General features: G+C 36.0%; 1 protein-coding gene across 1 annotated transcript in view; it reads left to right on the top strand.

The window, feature by feature from the left end:
- The first annotated feature begins 196 nt into the window (after positions 1-196).
- Positions 197-25058, top strand: part of MTA3 (metastasis associated 1 family member 3) — an 86774-nt gene continuing 61912 nt past the window's right edge. The window contains exons 1-4 of the mRNA XM_085315779.1: positions 197-335; positions 755-822; positions 2679-2772; positions 18931-19057. Coding sequence (XP_085171905.1) covers positions 197-335; positions 755-822; positions 2679-2772; positions 18931-19057 — 428 coding nt within the window. The remainder of the gene's footprint in view (positions 336-754; positions 823-2678; positions 2773-18930; positions 19058-25058) is intronic.

The following is a 25058-nucleotide window of genomic DNA, read 5'->3' on the forward strand; positions in this document are numbered from 1 at the left end:
CGGCCGGGCGCGAGGGGAACATGGCCGCGTTGCCGGCGGCGCCGCTCAGGTGCAGCGCCGGGCGCAGCGCGGCGGTGCCTCCTCTCCGCTGCCCCCGCAGCACGCTGATCGGGAGGAGAGGGAAGGTGCAAAGGGAAGAGGGGTGGCAGCACTTGAGTCGCTTTCAGGGTGTGCTGCTGCATGCTGCAGGTCGCCCATGTGGGCGCTCCCGCACGGGGACGTGTGGGCTGTAATCCCAGCAGCCTTTACTCGTGAAAGTAATCCTCGCTTGAGTAGCGCCCTCGAAGCCTGCGTAGAGTTTGCTGCTTACATCAACAATTMTAAGGTTTTTCACGGTGAGCTTTATAGGCAACTGTGGACGATCTCCAGCGCTTGCAGTCGCATTCGCTCGCTTCAGAGCTGCCTGAAGTTGTGCCACTGTAATGTTGTGTCACAGCCTTGCAAAGGGTTTTATATGCTGTTACGCCCCAGCCCAGTTTCATTTAAAAGAAAAAAAAAAAGTAATTTGCAAGATGTATGGTGCAAATCAGACGTCAAATCAAAAGTGTAATTAGCCTTTGGTGCGTGCTTTTGGCCATATAAAAGTAAGTTTCGAGAAAATCTTAGTATAGAAGTACTTAACTAACACGGAGTGAGGCACCTCAGGTTTTTACCAGCTTCTGGGTTTACAAAAACCTTACACTAACAAAAATGATATTCTTCTAGATGTATTACTCTTGAAGTAATTCAATATCTTTCTCTCTTTTCATTGTAGATTACGTATATTTTGAAAATTCTTCCAGCAACCCGTATCTCATCAGGCGAATTGAAGAGCTTAACAAGGTACACAAGTATCTAGGATTCCTGTTTAACCTTTGATAATAATCAGTGCACTTCTCAAAAACTGAAAACTCTTTCCGTTCTGTAAGGTTTCCATCAGTAGAATTTTTTGAAGRTTTTGTATGTTCTTAAGATCTGTTGCGGGCCTTCTGTGTGTCCATTTATTGAATTACTGCTATGCGATACACTATAATTCTACTCTGTTATCTAAGTAAGCACCCAGCTGATTATTTTAGGTGGTCAGGAGTGAAAAATGCCCAGGCCAAATAAACAATTCTATGAATGTTTGGGAGAGTAATARTTTCAGTGCTTTACATGGTGATGAAAGCACAGATATACACATTGTGTGTATATATGCACGCACATACGTGTGTGTGTGTCTACACCCACCCACCCTTACATTAAGAGTGTGTGTGTGTGTGTCTATACCCAGCCACCTAGTAGTTATCAGTGAGAATTTGCAATGGTCAAATAATAGAATACAAAGCTTCTGTTGCTGTTTATTACACTTACTGGCAGCCTTGAATGAAGGCTCGGTCTTGAATAGAAATAGTCTGTGTTCTCTGTCTTTATCCTGAGTGTGTTTCTACTGACTGAGCTGTTGCTTTTGGAGTGTCATGTTGAGGAAAACATAATTAGTTCTTAGTTCTTGTGCTGCTAAGGATGTTTTTGAAAAAATAAAGCAGCTTTTCTTTATTTCTTATCCTGTTCAGTATAGTGGTATTCCAATTTACAAATAAACTATGTCAAAAGTAGACATAAATCTCTGTTGTGATATGAAGGATCATGACTTTTTTTTTGTGGTTAGAAAATAAATTAAACCTTGATGAACTGTGAAAAGTTTTCATATTATTAATGGAACATGAGACTACTTCAGCTATGATCCATGTTCTTTGTTAGCTCTGTCCAACACTACATCCGTTCATCTACTGTTTGTACATGGCAAATCAGTTTGGACTTTTATTAGAGAAGAATATTTTTTATTTACAACAATTAAAGTGATTCCAATCATCTTTAATGTTTATTATCTCTAAACTGCATTGCTATAATGTAATCATGCTGGTGGATAGTAGAGCAGAGTTGTGCATTGATTTTTGAGAGAGGTTTCCAGGATATAGTCCAGATACCTTAATTGTGAATTATGTGCTTRCTGTTCACGTATTAAAGGCATTGAGCAAACATGGAGATGTTATGCAAATACATAATGAAATGCTTTAGTTGTCTTACTGGACATAAGATGCTTTCTTTTTTATTAAGAAGCTTATTTAAAAGGTGGCTCTTTATGGTGCCACATCTTGAGTTCTAAATATGATAAGTAACTTGAGGTATATAACTAACTTTCTAATATTTATAACAAGAAAGAAGGTGCAATTTTTAAAATATTAGTAGATTTTTGTCCTTTTTGACATTTTAAAAGGTAAATCACTGTAATAAGAGTAATGCAAAYGAGCTGTGGAGTAATAACTTCTGTCTTACGGACTGACATGAATTTTCAAATGTATTAAATACAGTTTTGGAAATTGGCACGGTAGTTTAAAATAGGCATTTCTGTCTAAAACTGGGTTGCAAAGAAATGTTCACAAGTGTCCAATGTTTCTTAAAGATTCTTATGTTAGCATAATATTGATGCTACATTTGTAAGTAAGAGAAAAAATTATTCATAAGAATTTATTTATATATTAAATCAATGTGATTGTGTGAACTGAAATTGATACTGGCACCTATCAGGAAGCTCTGGATAATTCTGTTGATTTCAGCATGACCAATTACACTAGAAAAAAACATAGTAGAGAACATGTCATTCTTACTACTCAGCTTGGCAAGGATGGATTTTGACTTAATTTGTCTTTCTCTTTTAGACTGCAAATGGAAACGTGGAAGCAAAAGTGGTGTGTTTTTACAGGCGAAGAGATATTTCCAACAGTCTTATAATGCTTGCGGATAAGCATGCTAGTAAGTAGATTGTGTAGGACTTTCTTGATCTTTCCATCACAGCTGTTCGGGTTCTGCAACTACTTAAAATTGTATTTCTTTGGCATGAAGAATATGTTTGCAGAATATCAGGTATTAATATCTAATTAGATGGTTAGCACTATCTGCTGACCCTGCTCCTAGTAGTTGCTTTTGGGACTAAAGTTAAACTGTATTAAAGTGATTGAACATCTCAGTTTAAATATACATGCTTTTTTGGTCTCAAAAATACAACTGTATTTTTTGGTCTCAAAAATACAACTGTATTTCTTTTTATATTAAAAGTGAATCTTGGGTGTAATTCAACTTAAGCTGAAGAGCATTCATGAGGATTTTTTTTTACTTCTGTGGCTTAGACATAAACACATGTGAAGTAGTACTGAAAGGAGTGAAATGTTTTGCAGGAGACTGAAGAACATTTGGAGATTTGTTTGTAAGTTAGCTATCGTGCATTTATGGTACATGTAGATATTCTTTGGTTATTATAGGCATCATCTCACTGGTCTTTCAAAAAAGCAATGAAATGGTGGTAGTAGAAGAAAAAGTTCTGTTTTTATCGTATACTTACTGTTTCTAGTAGCTGCCATTCAGTCAGCAACTGAAATAACATGCTGCTTCTGTGCTTTTCTGTACATTTACAAATTCTGAAGACAAAAGCCAGAATATAAAAGAATTTGGGAAACTTCAGAAAACAATTACTTGCAGATATTGCACTCATGTTTGTAAGTAATTTAAGAGTTAAAATGTCAGTGTCTTCTAGGTTGTTAAGTAGTTTGGTTATAAATGATACTTTGGTTTTCAAAATTAATGTGTGAATATGTGGCATAGGTATTTTAAATCTCGCAAGTATTTTGTAGTATATCGGTATGGATATCTTAAAAGATGTTGGCTAATGCCATATTTTGTGTGCGGATACATGATGGAGTAATTATGCCTTAAAACATTTTACAGTTTGTTTAAGGTCAAATTGTGATAATTGTATTCTTGCAGGTACCTTTAGAGAAGAGAAATGGCTAGATTTTGGCTTTTGTTATATTCTTTCATTGTCATAGAGAAGCTGAGATGATTTGAGCATGTGGTAGGTAAAATGATGGTTCTATAAAGAGGTACTAGACTGTAAAAAGCAGGCAGAAATATCATGTAGACAATTTCATAATTTCTAATTCTCTTCATTATACTGTTGTCAAAGCTTAACAGTACAGTATTTCAATGGTAGATATATCTTGTTTACCTTTTAAGGGGATGAYTTATTTAAAGTTTTTTGTAATACAGGTAAGTACACTTTAAGATTTTTGTCAACCTATTTGATGGTAGTCAGTCCCCCCCAGTCATTTTATTCTTTCAGTGCTTCCATGTGAAATGCATAAGAACATAAATGTTCTAGTGAGCTTCACTAGCTTTCTAGGGCTTTTTTATTTTCTAGCGTGGCGAGAGGGGGGTGGGGAAGGAGGAATGAAAAGGATAATAATTTTGTTGGAAATATAACTTTTGCATTTGTTTTTAAAAGATGAGTCATTTTGCCTTTTTTGGTTGGCTTAGTTTTTAGAAAAGGGGATATTAGTACTGTAGACATAGTTTGATCTGAAAAAGTGAATAAGATTTTTCCATTTCCCATGTAAGCTTGTTTAGATTGCGCTTTTGTCAGCACTTTGATGTAAAGGACTTGTTGACGGTCCAGTGCTCTTTCACTGTCATGTACTCACAGTTTGGTGTCAGTAGAAACAAATGGAATTTTCCATCTCATGATTTCTATACTGAAATTTCCTTTTCCCCTTTTTTTCCTCCTTTTTTTTTCCTTCCATGTTGAGATGATAACTTAATTTCCAGTTCGTTCAACGAGCATCCTTAGAACACCTCTGTGCTGGGTAGGTCATAAGGCTTATAACCCATCATTCTTACTGATTGKATTTCTCTGCAGACAGCATCTTCTCTGTGTGTTTTATTTTCCCTATGATCAATCTGTACAGCTAAGGTGTCATAGGAGATAGACATTCCAGTTCCGGGGGCAGCACATAGTGAAAGATTGCAGTACTGGGTCTTCTGTAAAACTCATACAGCGATGTATTTAGATGTCAAATCAATTTAAATGTTTTGATTCTGGACTATCACAGCATTCTGTTTAAAAATGTGATGTATATAAGCAAAATATTTAGATATTTATGAGTTGAATGTTTGGGGAATATTTTGTGTAGCTGAACATGTCGATGCTCTTACATTTCTGCCTGTTTTGTTATAAATTAAATGCTAAAAGATAAGAATTTCTTACAGAATATAATTTCTAGCTCAGTCATTGGATACTCCAGTGTACGTGTTCAGTGAAATCTTCTAATTGTTCAGCTTGAACTTTTTAAAATGAAATTTTGTATTCCTAGCAATGTGTTTTTCTTCCTTATAGCACCTTAATCGTGATAGTTTTCTCTTTTCAAAAATTGAGAGGGGTGAAGGAGAGAGCAGGTGTGGGGTTTTTTGGTGACATTTTATGATGTAGATCTGAGTCCCTTTTAGCGAAAAAGAAAATTATTTCCTACAAAAATACTTTGGAACTTTATTTAAGAACAAATTTTCAATAGCTCTTGAAACCAGATTCAAAAACAAAATATGTTTGGGAAAAACAGAATAAACCAGATCTGTGATACTATCACRGGTAGGGTGTGTCAGTATGCTCCTTTTTTAAAAAACTTGGGAGGAAAAATCAGGTTTTTCTTGACGCCATTCTAAAATACTTAGACAAGAATTTCCTTAATTTGGGGTATCTGATAGTAATCTACAAGGAAATGGTACTTCCTCTGACATTTCTCCGATGTTTCTGGTAATTTTGGTGGTTTCTGGCTAATTAACATAGCATTTTTCTTTGTCTACCAGTCACGTAGACCAGTCATGTGTCTACCATGTCAGTCTAGGTCTGGGAATAGTTACTTTAGCTAACTGCAGCTGCTGAAATCCAGGGGATTTTTGAATGTTTTGTTGACTCCCAAAGACTTTCGCTCTTTCCCCCTTYGACTTCTGTTCCTATAAAACAGTGTACGGTAAGGCCACATGAAGGGCCAAAACAAAACGTTGGCCCAGATCTGTGCAGCCTCCTGAACAGAGTAGCTGAGCTGTACGGGCAGCGCAGTGCCCGCCGGCGCGCGGCGCTCGGGGTGCAGCCACCACCCTCGGGTCGCGGGCTCGCTGCGAGGAGCTCGCGCCTCTCTGTGCGTGGCAGGGTGAGGCTTACTTCATGGGGGGAAGGAGAGAGGGATGAGGAGAGAAAAGGCAGTAAAGAGTTATTGCAAGAGAGGACCGAAGTACCTAAGAAATTGAGTAGGAGATAGGGGACAAAAATGCACAGCTCGTTAAAATGGGATAAGCAACCGAATGGGTGGCATAGGGATGTTTTCTAATGAAATGCGGTAGTGTGGTGAGTTGGCAGAGATTGTCAAATGTAGCTGGATCTGTGAAATCTGGTAGATCTTTAAGATAAAACAGGGTTGATGTAAATGTTTTAGGGGCAGGTTTTAATAGCTGGAAAGGGGGCTATACTAACTACATACCATCATTGGTTTGGGGTTAAAAAAAAAAGGGCTAAATTCCTGTATTTCCTTCTTTTATAGTAGATTTAGGCATTGTTATTTACTGAAGCTGACCAGGGTGACCTGAGTGTGTGAGGCCATTTTTCTACAGTTCCCTATCCTTCGAATTCTTTATCTAGTTATGTCCTGTTATATAACACTATGCCTGAAGTTACTCTTGTCTTGCAGTTCTTCAGACAGCTTTTATGTAGTCAGCCTCCTAGGGAGGATATATTTTTTTTTTTTCCTGCCATCAGAGACCTTTGTCTTCTGATTTACTGAGAGAGCTCACCCTGACTCAGGTGGGTGGTGCTCCTGATTAATGCCCAGAGTTTATCTGGGAATGCATTACGTATGGTAAAGTCCACATACTGTGTAATTTTTCTGATTAACAAAATTGATGCTTTTATGAATGACCTGAGAGTCAGTTTAATCTGAGGCATATTTGTTCCAATAATTGAGATGAACGGTAAAACTGAGATCTTCTAGAAGACAGAAGCATTAGTCAAAATCTACTTTTTCCCTTTTACTGTTCCATACGTTTTTTTTTTTGTAGAGATCACTTGCTGTCTTTTCTTTTTGTAGTTGTATTTTTTTTTTTTACTTAATGACATTTTTCTCGCCTTCTGCTCCTGAACAGTCATGTTTCATGTCTCATTGCTATGCAAAATGGTCTTCTACTACAACATTTTTGCACGAACTACAGAAGAAGGTTCTAGGAGCAAAGGAGAAATCCTGTTATTGATTTCTGTCGAACAATTTGAGTCTGTACTCAGTTCTGACCTTGAATCTGACGCTGATGTTCATAAAACAAATCAAGTATTTTCTCTGCACTTTAGTTTGCGAACTGTGAAATAAATACTTTTATGAAACCTTCTCCCTAAAGCTGGTAAAATATATATATATATATATATATATATATATATATATATATATATATATTTTTATAACTCGCATTAAAAGATCCAAGTACTTTATAAATAATTAGCTTAAGATTGTTTATTTTTGTGTATTAATATCCAGAGTGTTTCAGAAGTCCTGGAAACAGTTTATTCTTATATAGTAGTTTTGCTGTTATTGAGCACTCTTTACTTTTGTGCAAAGATGCTTCACATTTGTTGAAAAAATAGCAAATTTATTTTACATATTGACATTGTATATTAGTCTCATGGTGAGTGCCAAACATTCCAGCTGCATCCAAGAGAATGCAGCTGTTAAAACGCTTCAGAAAAATCAGGTGAAATACTATTTTAACTGAACAGCAGTGTAGGAGGTAGCATAGGAGGTGGCAAGAAAATGAACTTAATTTGAGAAATATTGTTTACTTTATAGTACAAATGGCTTGTATTAGTACTCCCCAAAAATACACAAAACCGAAATGTGAATTGCTTTTATATTTGTCACTAGGTTTCTGAATATATGGTTGCTGTTGCATAGTAGTTATCTTAATGTTCAATTCCAGGTAGAGCATGCGAGAATGTTTATTTTCTTCAACAATTCAAGAAATATAACTTGGAAAGTTTCTTTTTTTAGTATTTTCTCAAGTACACAAAACTGAAATAAGGATAAGGCAGTTTGTATACTCAAATGATAAGGAAGAAGTGTGTGTTTGTGCGCATGCCTGTACCCAAGAGCCTCAGTAAAGACCTCTAAAATAAAATGCCTATAATGCTTCTTGTTTTTCATTGTTGTTTGTTTTTCTTAGTCACTTATTTAACTCAGTATAATTCAAAACACTAATAATTCAGTGTTACTATGTTATTTTTGTCCGGTTACAGGATGACGCAGACAAAATGTTGTTTTTTTTGTCTCGTGTCTTTTTCAATGTAGAATTTCTTGCATATCAAACTAAAAAACCRTTATTCTGAAAGGAATTTTTTTTWAAAAAWTTCTGTAATCAAAATCCCTTTTCAGAAAAATAATTCTAAGTGAAGAACTTTTCCTGTTAATTAATACATTTTATCTTAGAATTTAAAAAGTTGCTTTTGACTGGAGGTTTTATTGGAAAGCTTAAAATTGACTTCTTTGTTCCATTAGTTCCCATGAGAAAACATACCGTCTTCACTACCTATCTTTAATTAGAGGTGCTGTTTGGCTAATGAAAATCAGAGACAAATGTTTATTCTTGCATCAGGTATGATCCATTTTATCCATTCTCATAATTTAATACATYGAAATAGTTCATACCTTTTATTTTGGGAAACACCTGTTTGGGAAACTGTTGTATCTTCAATGCATCTTTTGGAGAAAGAACTAATACAGTTTCTTTGTAGTGGAAATCAATGTTGGTCCTTATTCTAGGGGAAAAGGTGTACAGAAACAYTGAGTGTTTTTATTTCAGTTTCTCTCTCAAGAGAACAGAAGAGTTGCTTTTTCATCAGGTGGTCTTTCCAATGAAACAGAGATCATTTTCTTTGTATTAAGGCCAGAGATACAAATAGAAATAAACCTTTTGGGTTTTGCTTATGTTYCTATCTGTGCAAGAAGATAAATCCTTAGAGCTCAATAGTTTGGTCATTTCATCTCTTCTACAGAAACCTGGAAGTGTTTTTTCAATTGAATTTAGTGTTCTGCAGAAGGCTTTTCATTAGGGCACAGTTTGTTTTAATTATACTAGCCAAGAAGGCCTCTTTCTTGCTTGATACCAAAAAAACAGCGACTTGCGAGTACCTTGTAAGGATGCAGACAGCTTTTCTGGATATTAAATAGCAGGGAAGGGAGCTAAGGAGTGGGATGGCAGAGTTGGGAATCAAGGATAGAAAACTCTCTTGGAGGGTTTATAAGGAAGAGGAAGATTTGGCTGCTAGTTGTGCCTGAGGAGTGGGTGAGCAGACTTGTGCAACTGGTCTAGTGAGATGCTACTTTGTTGAAGTCTTCAAATCTTGAAGTCTTGAAGCTAGTGTTTGTTTGCAGATTAGCTGTTTTTTAATTTGTGAGTACCAGGGAATTAAGAGAGAATTATTTTTGACCTCATGTTTCTCCCCTACTTTTTTGAAGAGAAGACCAGGCTTTCAAAAGTTTGTTTGTGAGCAAACTGTCAGAAGACTTCTACATTTGCTTTGAAGGTGGGGTGGAGAACAGAGACAAAAACGAATTTGAAAGTTTTGGAGAATGAGTTCCAGCAGCTGTCTTGCTTGAGACTGGAATCTTATATCTTTTACTTAGTTTACATATCTCTAGTTCCTCTGTTAGTTGACTGTAAATAAGCACTAGCAAATTCAGCTATGTTACATAATGTGTTGCTTCTGGATATCCTGAAATCTGTGATATGGGTAAGATGCACGTTAAGACCAATACAGGTAGCATAAAAGCTACTCTGTCACYGATTAAAGAATGTTAAGGTATGTGCATAGGAATGTATGTGTCACTTTCACTAGTAAATAAGCTTGAGCAATGATTTTTTTTTGTGGGGGAAGACATGCCCTTTCTGATCCTCTCAAACAAGGGAACATGAATTAGTCCTTCCTTTACCCAAGAGAATGACTTCAGCTATTTTTTTTTGGGGGGGGGGAGGGGGGGATCAGAACTTGCTGAAATAGAGCAAGCCTTGTCCAAAACCATGTCCTTATTGCCAAGGAGAAACTTGTCCCAGGGCTAGCAATTATCCTTTTTTGAGGGTGCTCTGGGTAATCTTATAATTTATGTGTTTTGTTCATTTGATTTTATACAGGAACTGCATATTACTGGTTTTTTTCCTCCTCTGAATGGTAAAAGCAATAAAGAGGCAGTAACGAAAAGCTTTTTGCTTCTGACAGTATCAGAGTCTTTTTGTGAATGACATTTTATAATTAGTAGTTAACTGTAGTGTATATTGTCTCATTAACCAGTTTACTGTCAGTTCTAAGTGTCTTGTGGAATTATTAACTGCTGTGGCCATTCAGCCAGTTCCTTTGGTGCAGAATGTCTTGCTAGTCTGTGAATGTTAATGAACACCTTCTCTTAATGAAGTGAGTGGGTTCCTATCTAAGGTCATAATTTTAGGAAATCTTAGCTCTAACGGCAAATTTACATAAATGCATTTCTTTCACTTGTCTGTATGTGGTTTGCATTTGGGTAGGTAGGATTTGGCACATATGGAAGTATTTTGTCTGCTCTATGCAGCTTGTTTGTGTAACTACATCTGTGTTTTTGCATAAACAGAATTAGTAGCCTCATCTTTTGATCTCTATTGAATAGATAAATAATTTTTGGTGACATGCTTAAGATTTTGGAGTTAAAAATCTTATAATTTAAACATGTAGCTTTTAGAGTTTGAGTACATTACTACCAAACTTTGTGYGTGTAAAAATAAACTAAAAAAAAACTTGGTTAGTTCCATAAACTTRTGTAGCTGTGTAGAGTGCAGCTTTGTAAAGCTTCAAATTATTAATTTAATTTATATTTATGCTAAAAGGTATATAGTTTTAGAAGTAAATTAATATTGTTCTGAAATGTGGGTTTTAATTCCTTAATTATTGTAATTATTTAGTGTATTGCCTCAGTGGAGGTTCCAGAGTGGGAGTCAGGAGAAGGTGGCATTTATTGAATTTTGTCCATAAATGTATTGTTTGAGTCAGATACATTCACAGAAAGTTGACAAGCCACTGTGTTTTCTCTACGTTCCCCTATGCTCTTCAGGACTTGTTCCCCCTTTATCAAGTTTAAATATGTCTGTCAGTATTGCCAGATTACTTACCCTGTTTCTCTTTCAATGTGTAGAAAATATGTAACTCAAATTCTGTTTTTTTGTCTCAATAATGGCAGTTAATTTGGCTGACCAGTGATCCTATTTCTTTTTCTTGTGTGACCTATAAAAAACTGGTGACATTGATATTACTGATTCCTAGTGTCTCACTGAAATGAATAGGATATTTCATTAGATAYCATGATCTTGAGTGTTTCTATACATATATGTGTTTCTTTAAGCTCAAAATTTTAAGTGAATTTTTCCATCCTCTTCCCGATACACCCACACCATACAAGAGCACCTGAGGCATAAATTCTAGTCTACAAAAGCATTGCTAGGTTTTCCCTGTCTGTAAAGCTTTCCTTAGAGATGCAGTTTATATCTTCAAAGAGTTCTCTCATAAACTTGAATCAGTAGTTTATATCACTTAGGAGTCRGAATGACATAAAATCTCTAGTAAAATAAACTCTTTTTTGTTGTTGTACAGGTAAATGCACAGAGCATGGGCCAGGCCTTATGGTTTAAAGGCTTCCAAGCAGTAATTCTTGAATATGTCTATATATCATACAGTGGAATTAAGTTGGTAGTAGTTGCCCTTGGTAAAACAGCTGTATGCCTGTAACTTCAGAGTGTGTGACAGAGGCAGAGCTTATTAGCTCAAGTGAAGCGCTGTGTCAAAATGGATATAGGGCTTCCTGCCCAAGCTGATTCACGTGGTGTGGGATGTTACAGAAAAGTAGAAATAGCAGGTGAGATTCATATGTAAAGTACTGCTGTGGTTTGTTCCCATATATATTAACATGGCCTAGTCTCCATGGAGTTGCAGAGTAGCTGGCCAAAACGTCTGCGCTGTTTAGAGAYGTGATTTGTCTATTTGATCAATACATTGCTTTTTCCTCCCAGCTAGCGTCGTAATTCTACCTGTGCGGGAGAAGCTTTGTGTAGTAAACCTGCCTTTTGATTCTGTATGTGCTACACAAGTGCTTCTGCGAGGATCCTGGCAGGTATGTTCGCTACTGATGCAGCACATATAACACCTGTGGGCAAAACAGGTTTAACTGTTCAGTTTTGCCAGTAAAGCCCTATTCTCCGTTATCACATTTGTAAAAGATTTTGGAGAGCTAAGAAGCTCATTGTGACTTACACTGACCATCTGAATCCAAAACTTGCTTTGATAAAAGGACGTTATATTATTATATTTATTTTAACCTTCAAGGGGTGTCTAGTGTTACATAAGTTCATAATGCTCTTCCTTTTTTTAAAAAAATAYTTTTCACAAAAGGAAAAATATCAGYATCAAATACTGAATATTTAGTATGCAAGAAGTGAATAGTGATTTTGCTATAGTATCAAGTAAAATACCAAAAATTGTATTTGAATGTATTATATACAAAACACTAAAAGTAGAAAAATGTTACTACYCTTAAGACAAAAATGCTATATGTTTTGAAGGTTTGATTGGTTAATACAGTGATTAATACAATGTAGTGTTTATTCCTACACTGATTTTTTTCATTGGCATCTGAATTAGTGATTTAAAATGTTTTTAATATTTTAAGTGATCTGTATTCATACCACTTTATAATTTCCTCAGTGCATGTGTATATGTCCCATTAATTGGAATCTTTGTCTATGTACATTGAGGAAAGAATATCCTCTGGGAAGTAAATCTCTTTTAAGCACAGCTGAAGGTGGAAAAAAAACCCTTTGACTTTACAGACAATCAGAAGAAATGAACTCCTTTTGCTTTGTTYGTCTCATCAGGTCTATAAACCAAAAAGCTTTCTTACCATGCTGGCACTGAGTAGACATTTTCTTGGATAGTATTTTTCTCACTTCAAAATCCTGAACATAGTGCTCTAATGTGTCTTACTTAAGTTTACTGAAGAACAGGATATACAAATCCTTTATGTGTGCTGAATAAACTCCCCTTTTCTTTCCTTTTTTGCAACTTTTCCTCTTCTTCCTTCTCACAAAATTGAACAAAATTCAACTGGAGAAGAAAAACCATTTGTGTTCTATAAGCAGAATCATATGTTGTTTTGAGTAGCGGGAGGAAAGTGTTTGTACAATCTGTACCTTTTCTTATCTGCCAATRAATTTTGAAAAGCTGTTTACCTGCTACTGAGGATGTGAATTATGTGTTAGAAAAGCAGGTTAGATCTCTCAAACTCTGATTATCATATCACACAGTGAAAGAAAATGCCACTGTGTAGATCTTAGCTGTGGACTCTGGGCTCTTAGAGAGGACATGAGATTTTTGAGGTTCTTAATTCTCTAAATGATATGTGCTTTAATATTTGCAATACATTTTATTAAGGAGTGGCAACTATACTACTTGTCAGCTTCCTAGATCAGACACACCTGTTGCCTTTCATAAAAGAAAGACTGTCTAAAACAAGGTATTATGAGTAGGAAATCTATAAGGAAATAATGAAAATCCAGATGATGGGAAAAGTTGCTAATAACACTGGTCTCATGAAAATGGAAAATACGGCTATCCCTTCTCAAAACTAGATCTRATAATTCTGAAGAACTGGCATGTGTCTCTGATTCCTTAGCAAGAAGTGGTCCCTATAAGGTATTTACTGCGCTGAGGAAATGAGTTTTCTTGAACATGCTCTGTCTCCTGTCTGCTTGGCATTGTTACAGATGGCCTTTGTATTTTTTGCGCAAGTCACCASGTTCCAGAACTGCTGCTTTGGCAGCATTGGATCCCGTGCTTGTAGTATCTGTGAATGGTCTGCCAGCCTGTGTTCACTTTTCACTTTCCTTCCTACCTCAGCTCTAAATGTAAATACACTTACCAAAATAACCAGTCAATTTCTGATTCAGCTGATGAGCTTCATACCAGTGATTAGATACTGTAAATGCTCATTGTGCAATGTACACAGCTGTGTATATTGCAATCTTGCACATGCTGTTTGCCTGTACCAGTGAGCTGCGTAAAGGAACTCTGCATGGGACTGGAGCCTCCACAGCTATTAGGGCAGGTTGCTGTCGTCTGTATGGGTGTACACATGACCAAACAAATTTTGAGGCCTGTAACAGAATATTTTCTCCTCTGGAAGACTTTTCATTTGTTTAGTTGAGACAGAGACCAAGTAAGGTGGAGTCAGGGGAGACTGAAAAATCTGGCTTAGATTTATGGCACAGGTTTGCCAGTTCTATTTCACCATACCCTGCATGTCATTGCTCTTGTGTTTCTGCAAGATCCTCCTGTTTTGTAGTAGTGTCATTAACTAGTTTGCAGTGATAAATAGTAGGGATAGAAGCACAACGTGTTTACTACTGTATTTAATCATGAAGCATTTAACTTATTAAGGTATATTTATTACTGTGGCATGTTATGATTCATATTACCTTTAAAGGTAATCCTTCCCCACATTTTACCCGTAAGCTCCTTGCACTTGAAAACCTCCAAGACTAATTATCCAAAAAAAAAAAAAAAATCCATTGTATTTGGGAGGGGAGAGTTTCCTGGTAATGAAAACTGAGGTAGTTTTTGTTAAATATTTTTACCACAGACCTATGATAAACAGGAGATAGTTACCAATTTGGTTATAACTGATCATTCTGGGAATTGTATTATATTGCAACGTGCTACTTAGACGTATTCATAAAAAAAAAATTTCTTTGGCATGATTTTCTAAATAATCCTACAATATGGAGGAGTTGGTTTGGCATATTAGTTCCTGATAGTTGTCCTTTGCTCTGTGACCTCTGTAACGACGATGACAATGATGGAGTGTGGGAGGATCGCCTGGATAACCTTGTAAGAAAAATATGGCTAACCTCTGAGAGGCTGCATGTCTATGAACGCTATGTAAAAGGAGTTAAATATACACCTGTTCACTGTAAACACTACCAATCAGTCTTCTATTTTACCTGCAGAATTGCTCAGATCCATGTATTAGATAATTATATACTATCCAAATGACCCATAATACCATAGAAATTGTGCTTTAAACTTTGAATCTTACCTGACAGTAACAAAAAGTATAAAATTGATTTTACATGTCTGACAGCAATCTGAGTATTGTACTGACAGATATGATGTAAGTAAAGCTAATGAATTGAGCTTTGGTAAACATTTTCTCAGTAAAATTGACAGCCTAACTGTGCAGTCTAGCTCAAAAAGTTGATTAAATTGCTTTACTACAGCACTAGGAGGTTAAATATCATGGTTAAGTTAGTATAACACACCATGTGGCAAGAAACCTCATGCAGGCTAAGCAAATTGTCCAGCTGTTCACCTAAGAGAGCACTTTATTTTCAGTCTGAACTAGAATGGTTCATACAGTTAGACTTAACCTTTATCTTCAGTTCTCATTTTGGCAGTATATAGATTTACTCCGTTTTCCTCAAAATCTGTATTTATAATACTGCCATTGCATCCAGCTGCCAAATGCTTATTTGATACTTTTGCCAYAACCAGCCAAGCTTAAGAGACTGATGCACATCAGTATTTCCTTTGATCTCTGTGGTAAGCTTGCTGCTGTTTTGTATGCTCAGCTTTTTATCTCTAGGTTTTAAAGTAGTTGCAATATGTAGGATGCATGTCAATTTTGAGCTGGGTATAGAAGAAAAAGATACACAGGAAGGGAAAAGTGTTTAGAAACTGTTCTAAAGGTGCAAATTGTGATAGTAATTTAAATCTCTCTCTGAACTTGCATAATCCAGATGCAGCCAAGATGAGGTATGAATTCCAGATTGGAAGCAATTTCATGAGATAGAAAATTAATGCACACAATCTTTGGCTATACTACTGATTTAATTCRGTATCAGTCCTTGCTGCTGTTGAAAGGAGTGGTCCTGTTTTTTCCCCTCTTGTATTCCTAGTTTGTCTTTTATTTTTGTTCCTTCGTGTCTTTTGTTTTCCTTTACCGAGTACTTGTTAGACCACACCTGGAGTACTGTGTCCAATACAAGAAAGGTGTTGATAAACTGGAATGAGTTCAGCAGAGGCCACCAAGATGTGTGTGTATGTGGGGGGGGAGGGGAGGGAATTGCAGCACTTGCCCTGCGAGAAGAGGCTGAAGGAACTGGGCTTGTTGAGCTTGGAGAAGAGGAGAAATTTTCAAGACCCATCTGGATAAAGCCCTGAGCAAGCAACGGTTCTGACTGGACAGCAGAGCCTGCTTTGAGGAGAAGTTTTTATTAAAGATCTCCAGAGGTCTCTACCAATCTGAATTACTCTTTATTTTTGTGATTCTATGGAAACAGCAGCTAGTGGTTGGTTCAGCCCACCACTAGCTGAAAATATCACTGTTAGCAAGTTGGTAGCAGTAGAGGGAGGAACGTTCATTCTCCCTTTTAAGGTTGCCTTTGGCGTTTAATTCTTGCTCTCTGTTGCAGTGGATGAGGGGAGCACATGGTTGGTTATTATGACTTAGATAAGGTAAAGTAGTATACTAGAGATTAGCTTGATTACTGACTGATGTTTAGAATAGAGCAGCTGGAGTCACATTTTGAAATTACACACATGAAATGTAATTTCATGTAACAGTTCTTCAGGGTTTTTTTTAGTTATTTTTCAAACTGTTGATATAAAATGGATTTATTATGCTTCTAGTGACTTATGCTCAGTTAGTTTTGATTTTTATTTTAAAAACAAGTAGTTCTTTCAGGTAGCAAGCTTAAGTCACCACAAAACTACAAACAACACTGCATAAGAAGGTTGGGTGGTACGGACAGCTGCTGTCTCTTGTTCTCAAGGTCGTTAAGTAGAACACCATTTTCTAACAGTGACTCCCGTAAATTAAATGGAAGAGAAAAAGAGCAAAGTTAATCACATTTTCTCTGAAGTGGTCTGTTTCATTTTATCATCGCATAATGCATGTATAAAATGAGCAAGGATTATAATTTCTTCCCAGTATCCATGGTCTGCTTGACTCAGTTAACTCTTAAAAGAGTTTTGCGTGAGAGAGGAGAAGGGAAAGGGTAGGCCTGTACCACTGCCAGTGAAAGCATCATGAGATCATTCTGGGTCTCAGGAACGAAGCGAATATTTGCAATTGTTGATTGGAAAGCCCATGTATAATAGATAAATCTAGAGCTTTAAGAGCTCACAGGAGTTCCCTGCTTTTACTCTCTGGGATTTTTCTCTTAAATAATGAAATATTTCTTACAGAAGAGGAAAACTGCTATAAAACAATATAATCTTAAACTTCACCCAAGGTGCCTAAGGGATTATATCAGTTTCAAAATCTGATGGTATTTATTTTTGTGGTTGTATGTAAAACTCAGTGTATTTTTAATTTGCACAGCTTTGAACTGAATTTTATTTTCTCTCTAATCTTCGAACGGTGAGGTCTATGTATGTTATCACTGTATTTCTGTATGAAAATATTTGTTCGCTCTGAGCCATTACTTTCTTTCGCTAAGTACTGAAAATGTACTTATCATAGTGGTACTTTATGATTTCTGTAGGTGCCTTCTGCTTCACTTCTTTGACAAGATTATGGCAAATAAAATTTCATATACATTTCAAATATGAGTCAAAAAAAAAAAAACTGAAGAGACATACTTCTAGAACTGCAGGAAGTTCTTCACCAGTTTTCTTCTAATAGGCATTAAGGCCTGTTCTGTGCAAAAACTTGGTTCAAAAGCAGCTAATTACAGGTTTGTTCAGATACAGATTTTTTTTTTGGTATCACCATCAGGAAGGCCGGTTAGGTATTTAGTTTTCTAACTTCTTTGTGCTTTCCAGTGCTTAATTCCTAAATCTAGCCTTGTTATTCCTAAGGCAAAGTATTACTAGTATTACCACATACTAATACTATTATTTTGTTTTATATTTGTGAAGAAGAAAAAATATAAATTATATTGTCTTAAGAGTGGAACTGAGCTGTGTCTGACYATGATTTGTCCTACTTATTACTTACATAATAATGCTATGTGAAATAGTTAGATCATTATGAATAAAACATTCAAGAAACAAATTTATGTTGTTCTATTTTATGTTTAGGCTTGGAATGTTGTAAGAGATGTGTATGAGTTTTAATTTCAGCTTCAGGCTTTTGAATCAATGCTTTCTTGGATTACACAAGATTAGTACAATAAATAAATGAAAGATTAAAAGATCTTAATTTTTACTCTAAGGGGGCTATTTAAATAGGTGAGCCATTTTAGGCTCTGGGATATGATTCTTGGTGCTGTGCTGCCGCTTTAGAAGGAATGTATTYTCACATATTTGTCTTACACCTACTCTATGCAGTCAGAGGTCTTAGATACTTCAGGCTATCTAAAATGTCTCCAGACATCTGTGTTTTGGTGCCTAAATCGCTTTCCAACTGCCTGATTCTTGTCAGCTGTTTTCAGATGGTTATAACACAAGATTACTTTATGTTTYGATATTTTAAGGTCCTACTTTATCTAAAAATGTTGTCAGTATCTAATAAGGTAATAGTATTTGAGGGCAGTAGAATTTTGCAGTTTTCTTAGGCAGTGGTTTGGCAGTGCATTGTTTTTAGTAAATTTTAGCATCATAGAAAGTGTGCCTTTCCCCAGGACTTGGAATAGACGTTTACAGTACCTTCAACAGAAAACAAGTGTCTAGTTTGGACAGAGGTCTGTTTTAGACCAAGCAACAGGCATATGCAGAAAAAAAGAGATAAAAGTTGATGAGTAAAAAAAAAAAAAAGAGYAATTTTTGTCAGAGTTGATCTTACAGTTGTTTGAAAGACATCAAAGTATAGTACAGTAGGCAAGCARCATAATTTTTTAAAGGTTTGAGGTAGAATGCACAGAATTTAAAATACTTCATATTCTACCAAGTTATATAAACTGATGACTTGCTAAACTCATCCTTTCTTTAAAATACTAAAGGAGGATGCTAAGGAGAGGGGGGAATGTCAGATGAAATGGCTGAAACTATTATGTAACAGAGTTAATTTCGACCTACGCTCTGCTTCTCTGCAGAAGAAGTTGAAGAAGAGTCTGAAACCACAATTGAGGTTGACTTGACTGATAAACAGAAACATCAGTTGAAGCACAGGGAGCTGTTCCTTTCTCGCCAGTATGAGTCGCTTCCTGCAACACACATCAGGTAAGAAAAAGAAAATATTCATCTATGTATTCTGCTGAGGTGGATGTCAGAAGCTTGCCTTTCAGAAGCTCATTTATTTGAACCACTGTTGGTGATTTTGGTGATACAATGATTTTTTTTTTCCCCCTATCACTGAATTGTATTTTTCCTGGTTGGAGGTTGATACCCATTGCTTCTTGCCTTATCGGTGTGCTCCTCTAAAAATAGCCTGGCTCTATCTTATTTATATACCTTTTCATTAGGTAACTGAAGACAGCAGTAAGATTCCCCCCCCCCCCCCAAGTCATCTGAAAAGTGAACAAAGCCTGTTTGGTATCATCTGCAAACTTATACTGAAAGTGTGCTCCATTCCGTTGTCTAGGTTGTTAGTAAAGATGTGGAGCAGCRTTGGGGCCCAGTATCAACACCTAGGGGATGTCACTGCTAACTGGTTAATGTCCACACTGGGCTAGGTACCACTTGCTACAGCCCTTTGAGCTAGGTGGTCCAGCTAGATTTCTTACAACCTTACTGTCTATTTAATCAATCCATATGTAATTAATAGGATTAAAGGACGCTTTGGGACCCTCTGTTGAGGATCTTACTAAAGTCAAGGTAAACAATATTCACTGCTGTCACTGGCCCACCAAGCCAGTCTCTCTTACAAAGACCAACAGATTAATCGGTTTGTGCCAGGCTCACTCTTCCCAGTCACCACGTCCTTCATTTTAGATTCTCGGGCAGTGAAAGCCTGAGCAGCTCTGTTCTGTGGGCTTTTGTTAGTTCTCACTGCCTGTGATTTTGGCACCCAGATAGGAAAGGTTTGCAGGAGAAAAGAAATAATACAGTGGAATAGAGTGGAGAATAGAGACAAATATTCTCAGGAGTAAGAAGATAAAAGCTTACTTCCTTTGGAAGAAGCAAGAAGAGAAAGCTAAAAGTGATTTTTAAGAGGATAGAGGAGGCTGAACCATCTACAGTTGTTTTGGCAACTACTGATCTTACACTTCACCTGACCTCTTCAGCCAAAAGAAGAAACTACCTGAGTTTGCTTGCTTTTCTGCTTGCAGTTTAAGGGAATGATACAATTTTACCTTATATAGTATATTTCCATTTACTTTTTACTAATACAACCTCTGCTGCTTTTGTTTTATCTTTCTACTTCTTAGTTTTACTTTTTACCTTTTAAACTAGAATGTTAGAGAAGATATGTCAACCCTCCAAAAAAGAAAAAAAAAGTACGATTGACATTGCTTTTATTCTAATTTATATTTGTAAACACTGTAGTGTCTCATTCATACAAATACATTAGGTGTCACTACTTTTAGCTGAGATGCTTATGTTATCATAATGGTTTAGATTTCTTCAACGTGTAAGTTAAGTTTTGAAGCTCTTTGATTTGTAACATTGAGTTTGGGATAATTCACACGTAATTTGCTTGCTTTTGAATTATTAAAATATGGTTCCAGTCTTTGTTCTCATCCTTTTTTGTGTATGTGGTATAATTACGTACAAATTCCTTGAAATACAATACGCTTTGATATAAGCATTGGAATTTGGGGCTAGGTTTAGCTCGGTTGATTAGAGTGTGGTGCTAATAATGCCAAGATTGTGGGCTCAATTCCTGTATGGGCCGCTTGTTTGAGGGTTGGACTAGATGATCTTCAGAGGTCCCTTCCAACCTTACCAATTCTATGATTTCTTAGCCCATAGTCTTGCTTCCCATTTACATTAGCTATCATTGTGTTATTTCGGTAGCTTTAAGAAGTGGTATAAGTTTTGACACCAGAATGCCAGATTTAGGAAAGAAATAGAAGTGGGTGGCGATGATGTTTCCTAGACACACTGCTCATGGAATGGAATGTGTTTGAGAAGGTATAATGTTTTTAGTGCAGCACCATGTTAGCTATCCAGTAAGCAACACAGTATTTTTATGTGGTGCTGTACACTGTCAGGCTGATGTACTAGCTTGGGTSTCAAGGACAGGCTGTTACCTTAACACATGCTTGATACTGGAAAAAGGAATATTTGATCTGCCAAGTAACGAGTGAAACTCTTCTGTCTTCCCTAACCCCTTGATGTATATAGTTAGTAGCATCCTTGCAGTGAWTTTCCTCTTTCCTTCCTATCCCTGCATATTACAAATGCAGTTTTGATGGGCRCTTTAATCTCCAGATCTCCTTGTAACACACCTGCACTGCTGACTTCATATGCCCCCTTTCATTAAGTACATTTGCCATCACACAGTGAATGCATCCAGAATTCATGCAGATGGTTCTAGTAAGCAATACCAGTCACAGGGAAGGCTGAGCTGAGCTGAACTGGTRTCTGTTTTAAGGATGCCAATTTAAAGGTTTGGGCATTACCAAATTCAGTAATTTGGAAAGACAYGAGAGGACACATGAAAAATCTTACTCTTTTAAGTCATCATTATGGTGAGATACTTTCAGAGATACAAAATTCACCATGCAAATTACCACATGGTAAAAATGTTCTGCACAATGTTTATATAAAAAATCTGCAAATAATTAGCATTTTGGGGAAATGCACTGGATTATTTGACTGGGCTTTAAATTTGTTTTTCATTCTTAAGATCCCAAGAGTTAATAGGTGATACACGCCCACGTTTAGATTGCTGCAAAGGATTGCGTTAATTTCTTGTATTATTTAAAACTGCTTTTCAAAGTTAGCAGTTCGTGTAAGTTGTGTAGAAATGTTGTTAATTTATCTGTTAGTGTTCATATTATACTTTAATTATCTTAATTCTTACTAGTAATTATCTGTCTCAGTCTTGGGGTTTGTTTTGGTTTGTTTTTTATGTTTACTTGGCTCAGGTATGCCTTCCATTCTCAGCTGTCCTAACAAAATCAATTTGAATCTGTTGGGCTGTTCTGTACTGCAGTTAAAATAAATAAATAAATCATGAAATAAAATGAAGCTTGTATTGTTTGAAGACAAACTGTCTGTATATAGATTGAGACTGGAGAAAGGTTTTAAAAAACGGTGCCTATTTGTGGGGACAAAAAAGACTTCAATAGATCTATGATATAATGTTGGTTATTTAATTGGTTAATGCAATTGTGAGTTTTTAAAAAAATCAAAAAATAGTGTTTTTTTGGCAGGCTAATTAGTACTTTCTTAATTTCAGTAGAGTAAGAAACACTTTGAATAAACAAAAACAGAATCTAGCAAATTTCTTTCTGTTCATCAATCTTTCAGGTCTGTTCAAGAGTTTGAATACAAGTTTTTGAAAGTCCTTTCCTGAGAATAAAGACCAGTGATAGGGGTTTATAATGATTTTGGTACTCCTTTTTTCTGATAAAACAGGCCATGCCTGTTGACTTGATTCCAACCATTTGTGCTTAAATTAAAATATACTTTTAGGTGATACATTCATGCTTGTTTGAAAAGTTTCCAAGTGATATAATATTTACCATATCATATCTCTTTGTAGTTTTGTCAAATGTTGGTTGTGCTTACTTGCACCAGTCTTTTATAGTGCATGGGATTCTAATCAAATACTAAGCTGTTTTTGTTTGTTTGTTTGTTTTCTGGAGATTGTGTTTTCACTGAACACATTATGCTTTTTTCGGACATAATTTCAACATGAAATTCTTGCTGAGCTTGATTTCTGGACCTGTGGCTGTGTAATAAAATATGATACCTGTGCATTATGCATATAATGTTTGTTACTGTGCTGATCAGTCTGCCATTGGGTGAACTAAGCATTCCCYGTATTTGTTCGGGGATTATATTTGTTCCTTGGACTAAACACCGTGTCAGGTTTTTTTTATATCCTTACAACCTTAGTTCAGAAAATCTTTCTGAACTCTGATTCTTGAATTTTAAATTCTTGGTAACTTTTCAATCCTTCTCATACATCCCCTTCTTTATAAATCTGTATTAAGATTCTCTTGGCTTGCTTTATTAATTCCTTTCCAGCAAAGAAAGGACTTCCTGAGCCTTTTACAAAGATTTTAATTAGATAAGCTGTTTTTTTAAGAGCTGATTAGTAAGACTGGGAAGAAGGTGAACGTTTTCATAGAATGCATATTCATGTGTGGCATGGAAAAACTTTAAAATAGTCTGATCTTAAGAGTTCGTAGTTTTTATCGAGAAATTKGGAGCCTGCATATATTTTTATGTCAGCGTACAAAAAGCACACTTGTATTTTTGAAGCAGACCGCTGTATAGGGAGTAGGTCTGCTTTGCACAGACATGTGCTTACCTGGAAATTTTGATCATTAAGAAAATTAAGAAAGGAATTTTTCCTTTCTGAATTGGGTGGAGTTTTGTTTTGTTTTGTTTTTGTTGTTGTTGTGTTTTTTTTTTAAGAGCAAAGGGACTTGAAACAAGTCTGATAACTTTTTCTTTGATTTAATTGCAAACTAAAAGTGCTTCATATACTGCAAAATTTTTTTAAGTTCCATTGCGTGGAATGGTATGCGTTGCTTCTGGGCTGGATGATTTTGTAATGTCATGCTGAAAAACCATTCATAACCAACTTCCTTTGTTTGTCTTCAATACATGTGTATTACTGCTGCTTTGCTAAAGGGTAGTAATTTTTTAGTTTTTAAAATCAGTTAATCTTTGGAGGGAGAAAAAGCAATCAGTGTTTTCTGCAAATAATATATAGAAAGCCTATAAACTGTTATTTTCACTTTGATTGGAGGTATCTAAACATGCTAATCCTGCTGCACTTAGACCAAGAAAACATCTTCCTTGTGTGATCCTGATCCCTTTCTCCTTGGCACCCAGTAAACTGTTCTTTCCAGTCCATGTAGTCTCTTCTTGAAAACCCTTTTCACCTCCAGAAAATAAGGTTTGGTTAGTAATGTAAACTGGAACAATATTATTGTATACCCAATCTGAGGTGATAATGTGTTAAAGAAAGCTACAAGTGTTTTTGAAGCTTTGTTGTATACTTGTTGAAAACTTTGTGTACATTCATATACTTATTTAACTCTTTCACACCTATTAAGATCTTTTGATAAAATTGAAAGCTTTGGCTCTTTTGCTTACTGCAATGTAGKAGTTCATATGTATAAACTATGCAGCTTGTTACTAAATGCAAAGTCTTTACATTCTTATGTCCCTTAAAAACAAGGCGTTTCAGATGGGGAATGCTTTGTCCTCTGATTATCTTGTGGCTAGRTAACAGTGATGAGAGTTAGAAAAAGTTGAACCTTTTCTTAGGTATGCATGAAAAGCCACAATTTATGAGTGTGGAAGTTATCAGCAGATTAATTTGAACTCTGTGGGAATTGTGTATGATACTCCAGACAGAATTTCCCCTTAAATTTTATTAGTTCTGTACACTGATACGGAAATCAGCACTACAGTTCTACTAAAGATACTCAGTTTTCAGACAAAAAGCCACAGGCAGCACAAAAACGCCAGGGCTATCCGTATATTTTTATGTACAAGTTCAGATGCCAGGTGTTTACTGATTAATTCAGCTGTAACATAAATCAATTTGCTGTGTATTCTGTTTTTAGTTTTCTTTGATTGAGAGTATGTTAACTAGATAATTCCCATTTTATTCATTTATCTTTTGGCCACAGATGTACATCACATATCCAGTACTGGGAGATGGATATTATTTTGATGGAGACACAGATATCAGTAGTATTCAGCTATTAAGTGTGATTTTTATTATATTTGAGGCAGCTTAGTAAATTACTGGTACTAAGTTCTGGCTAACTAAATATGAATCAATACAGTGCAGACCTTTAAGTTCTGGACATTGTCTGAAGAAAAAAAAATCAAATTCTAGGAGTCTGCTACAGATTTACATCAATATAACAACCCTTTTATGCCTTTCATATTTTCTTGCTTTTAGTGCTGTACGATAGTTTGCTTTGCAAATTGTAAATACTTGTGCAATCTGGAGAATTTGAAATCTGCTATAAAGCCTCTGATATGTGTCTGCAGACATCATATAATGCCTCTTAAATTGTGCATAAAAGCAAGATACGCAAGTACTGTTGGTATTGGCTTCCCATAAGTGGGGAGTGAATTT

The sequence above is a fragment of the Rhea americana genome, unplaced genomic scaffold (genome assembly GCF_003343005.1).
Source record: "Rhea americana isolate MKP2758 unplaced genomic scaffold, rheAme1 scaffold_44, whole genome shotgun sequence".
In the NCBI taxonomy this organism is placed as follows: Eukaryota; Metazoa; Chordata; class Aves; order Rheiformes; family Rheidae; genus Rhea; species Rhea americana.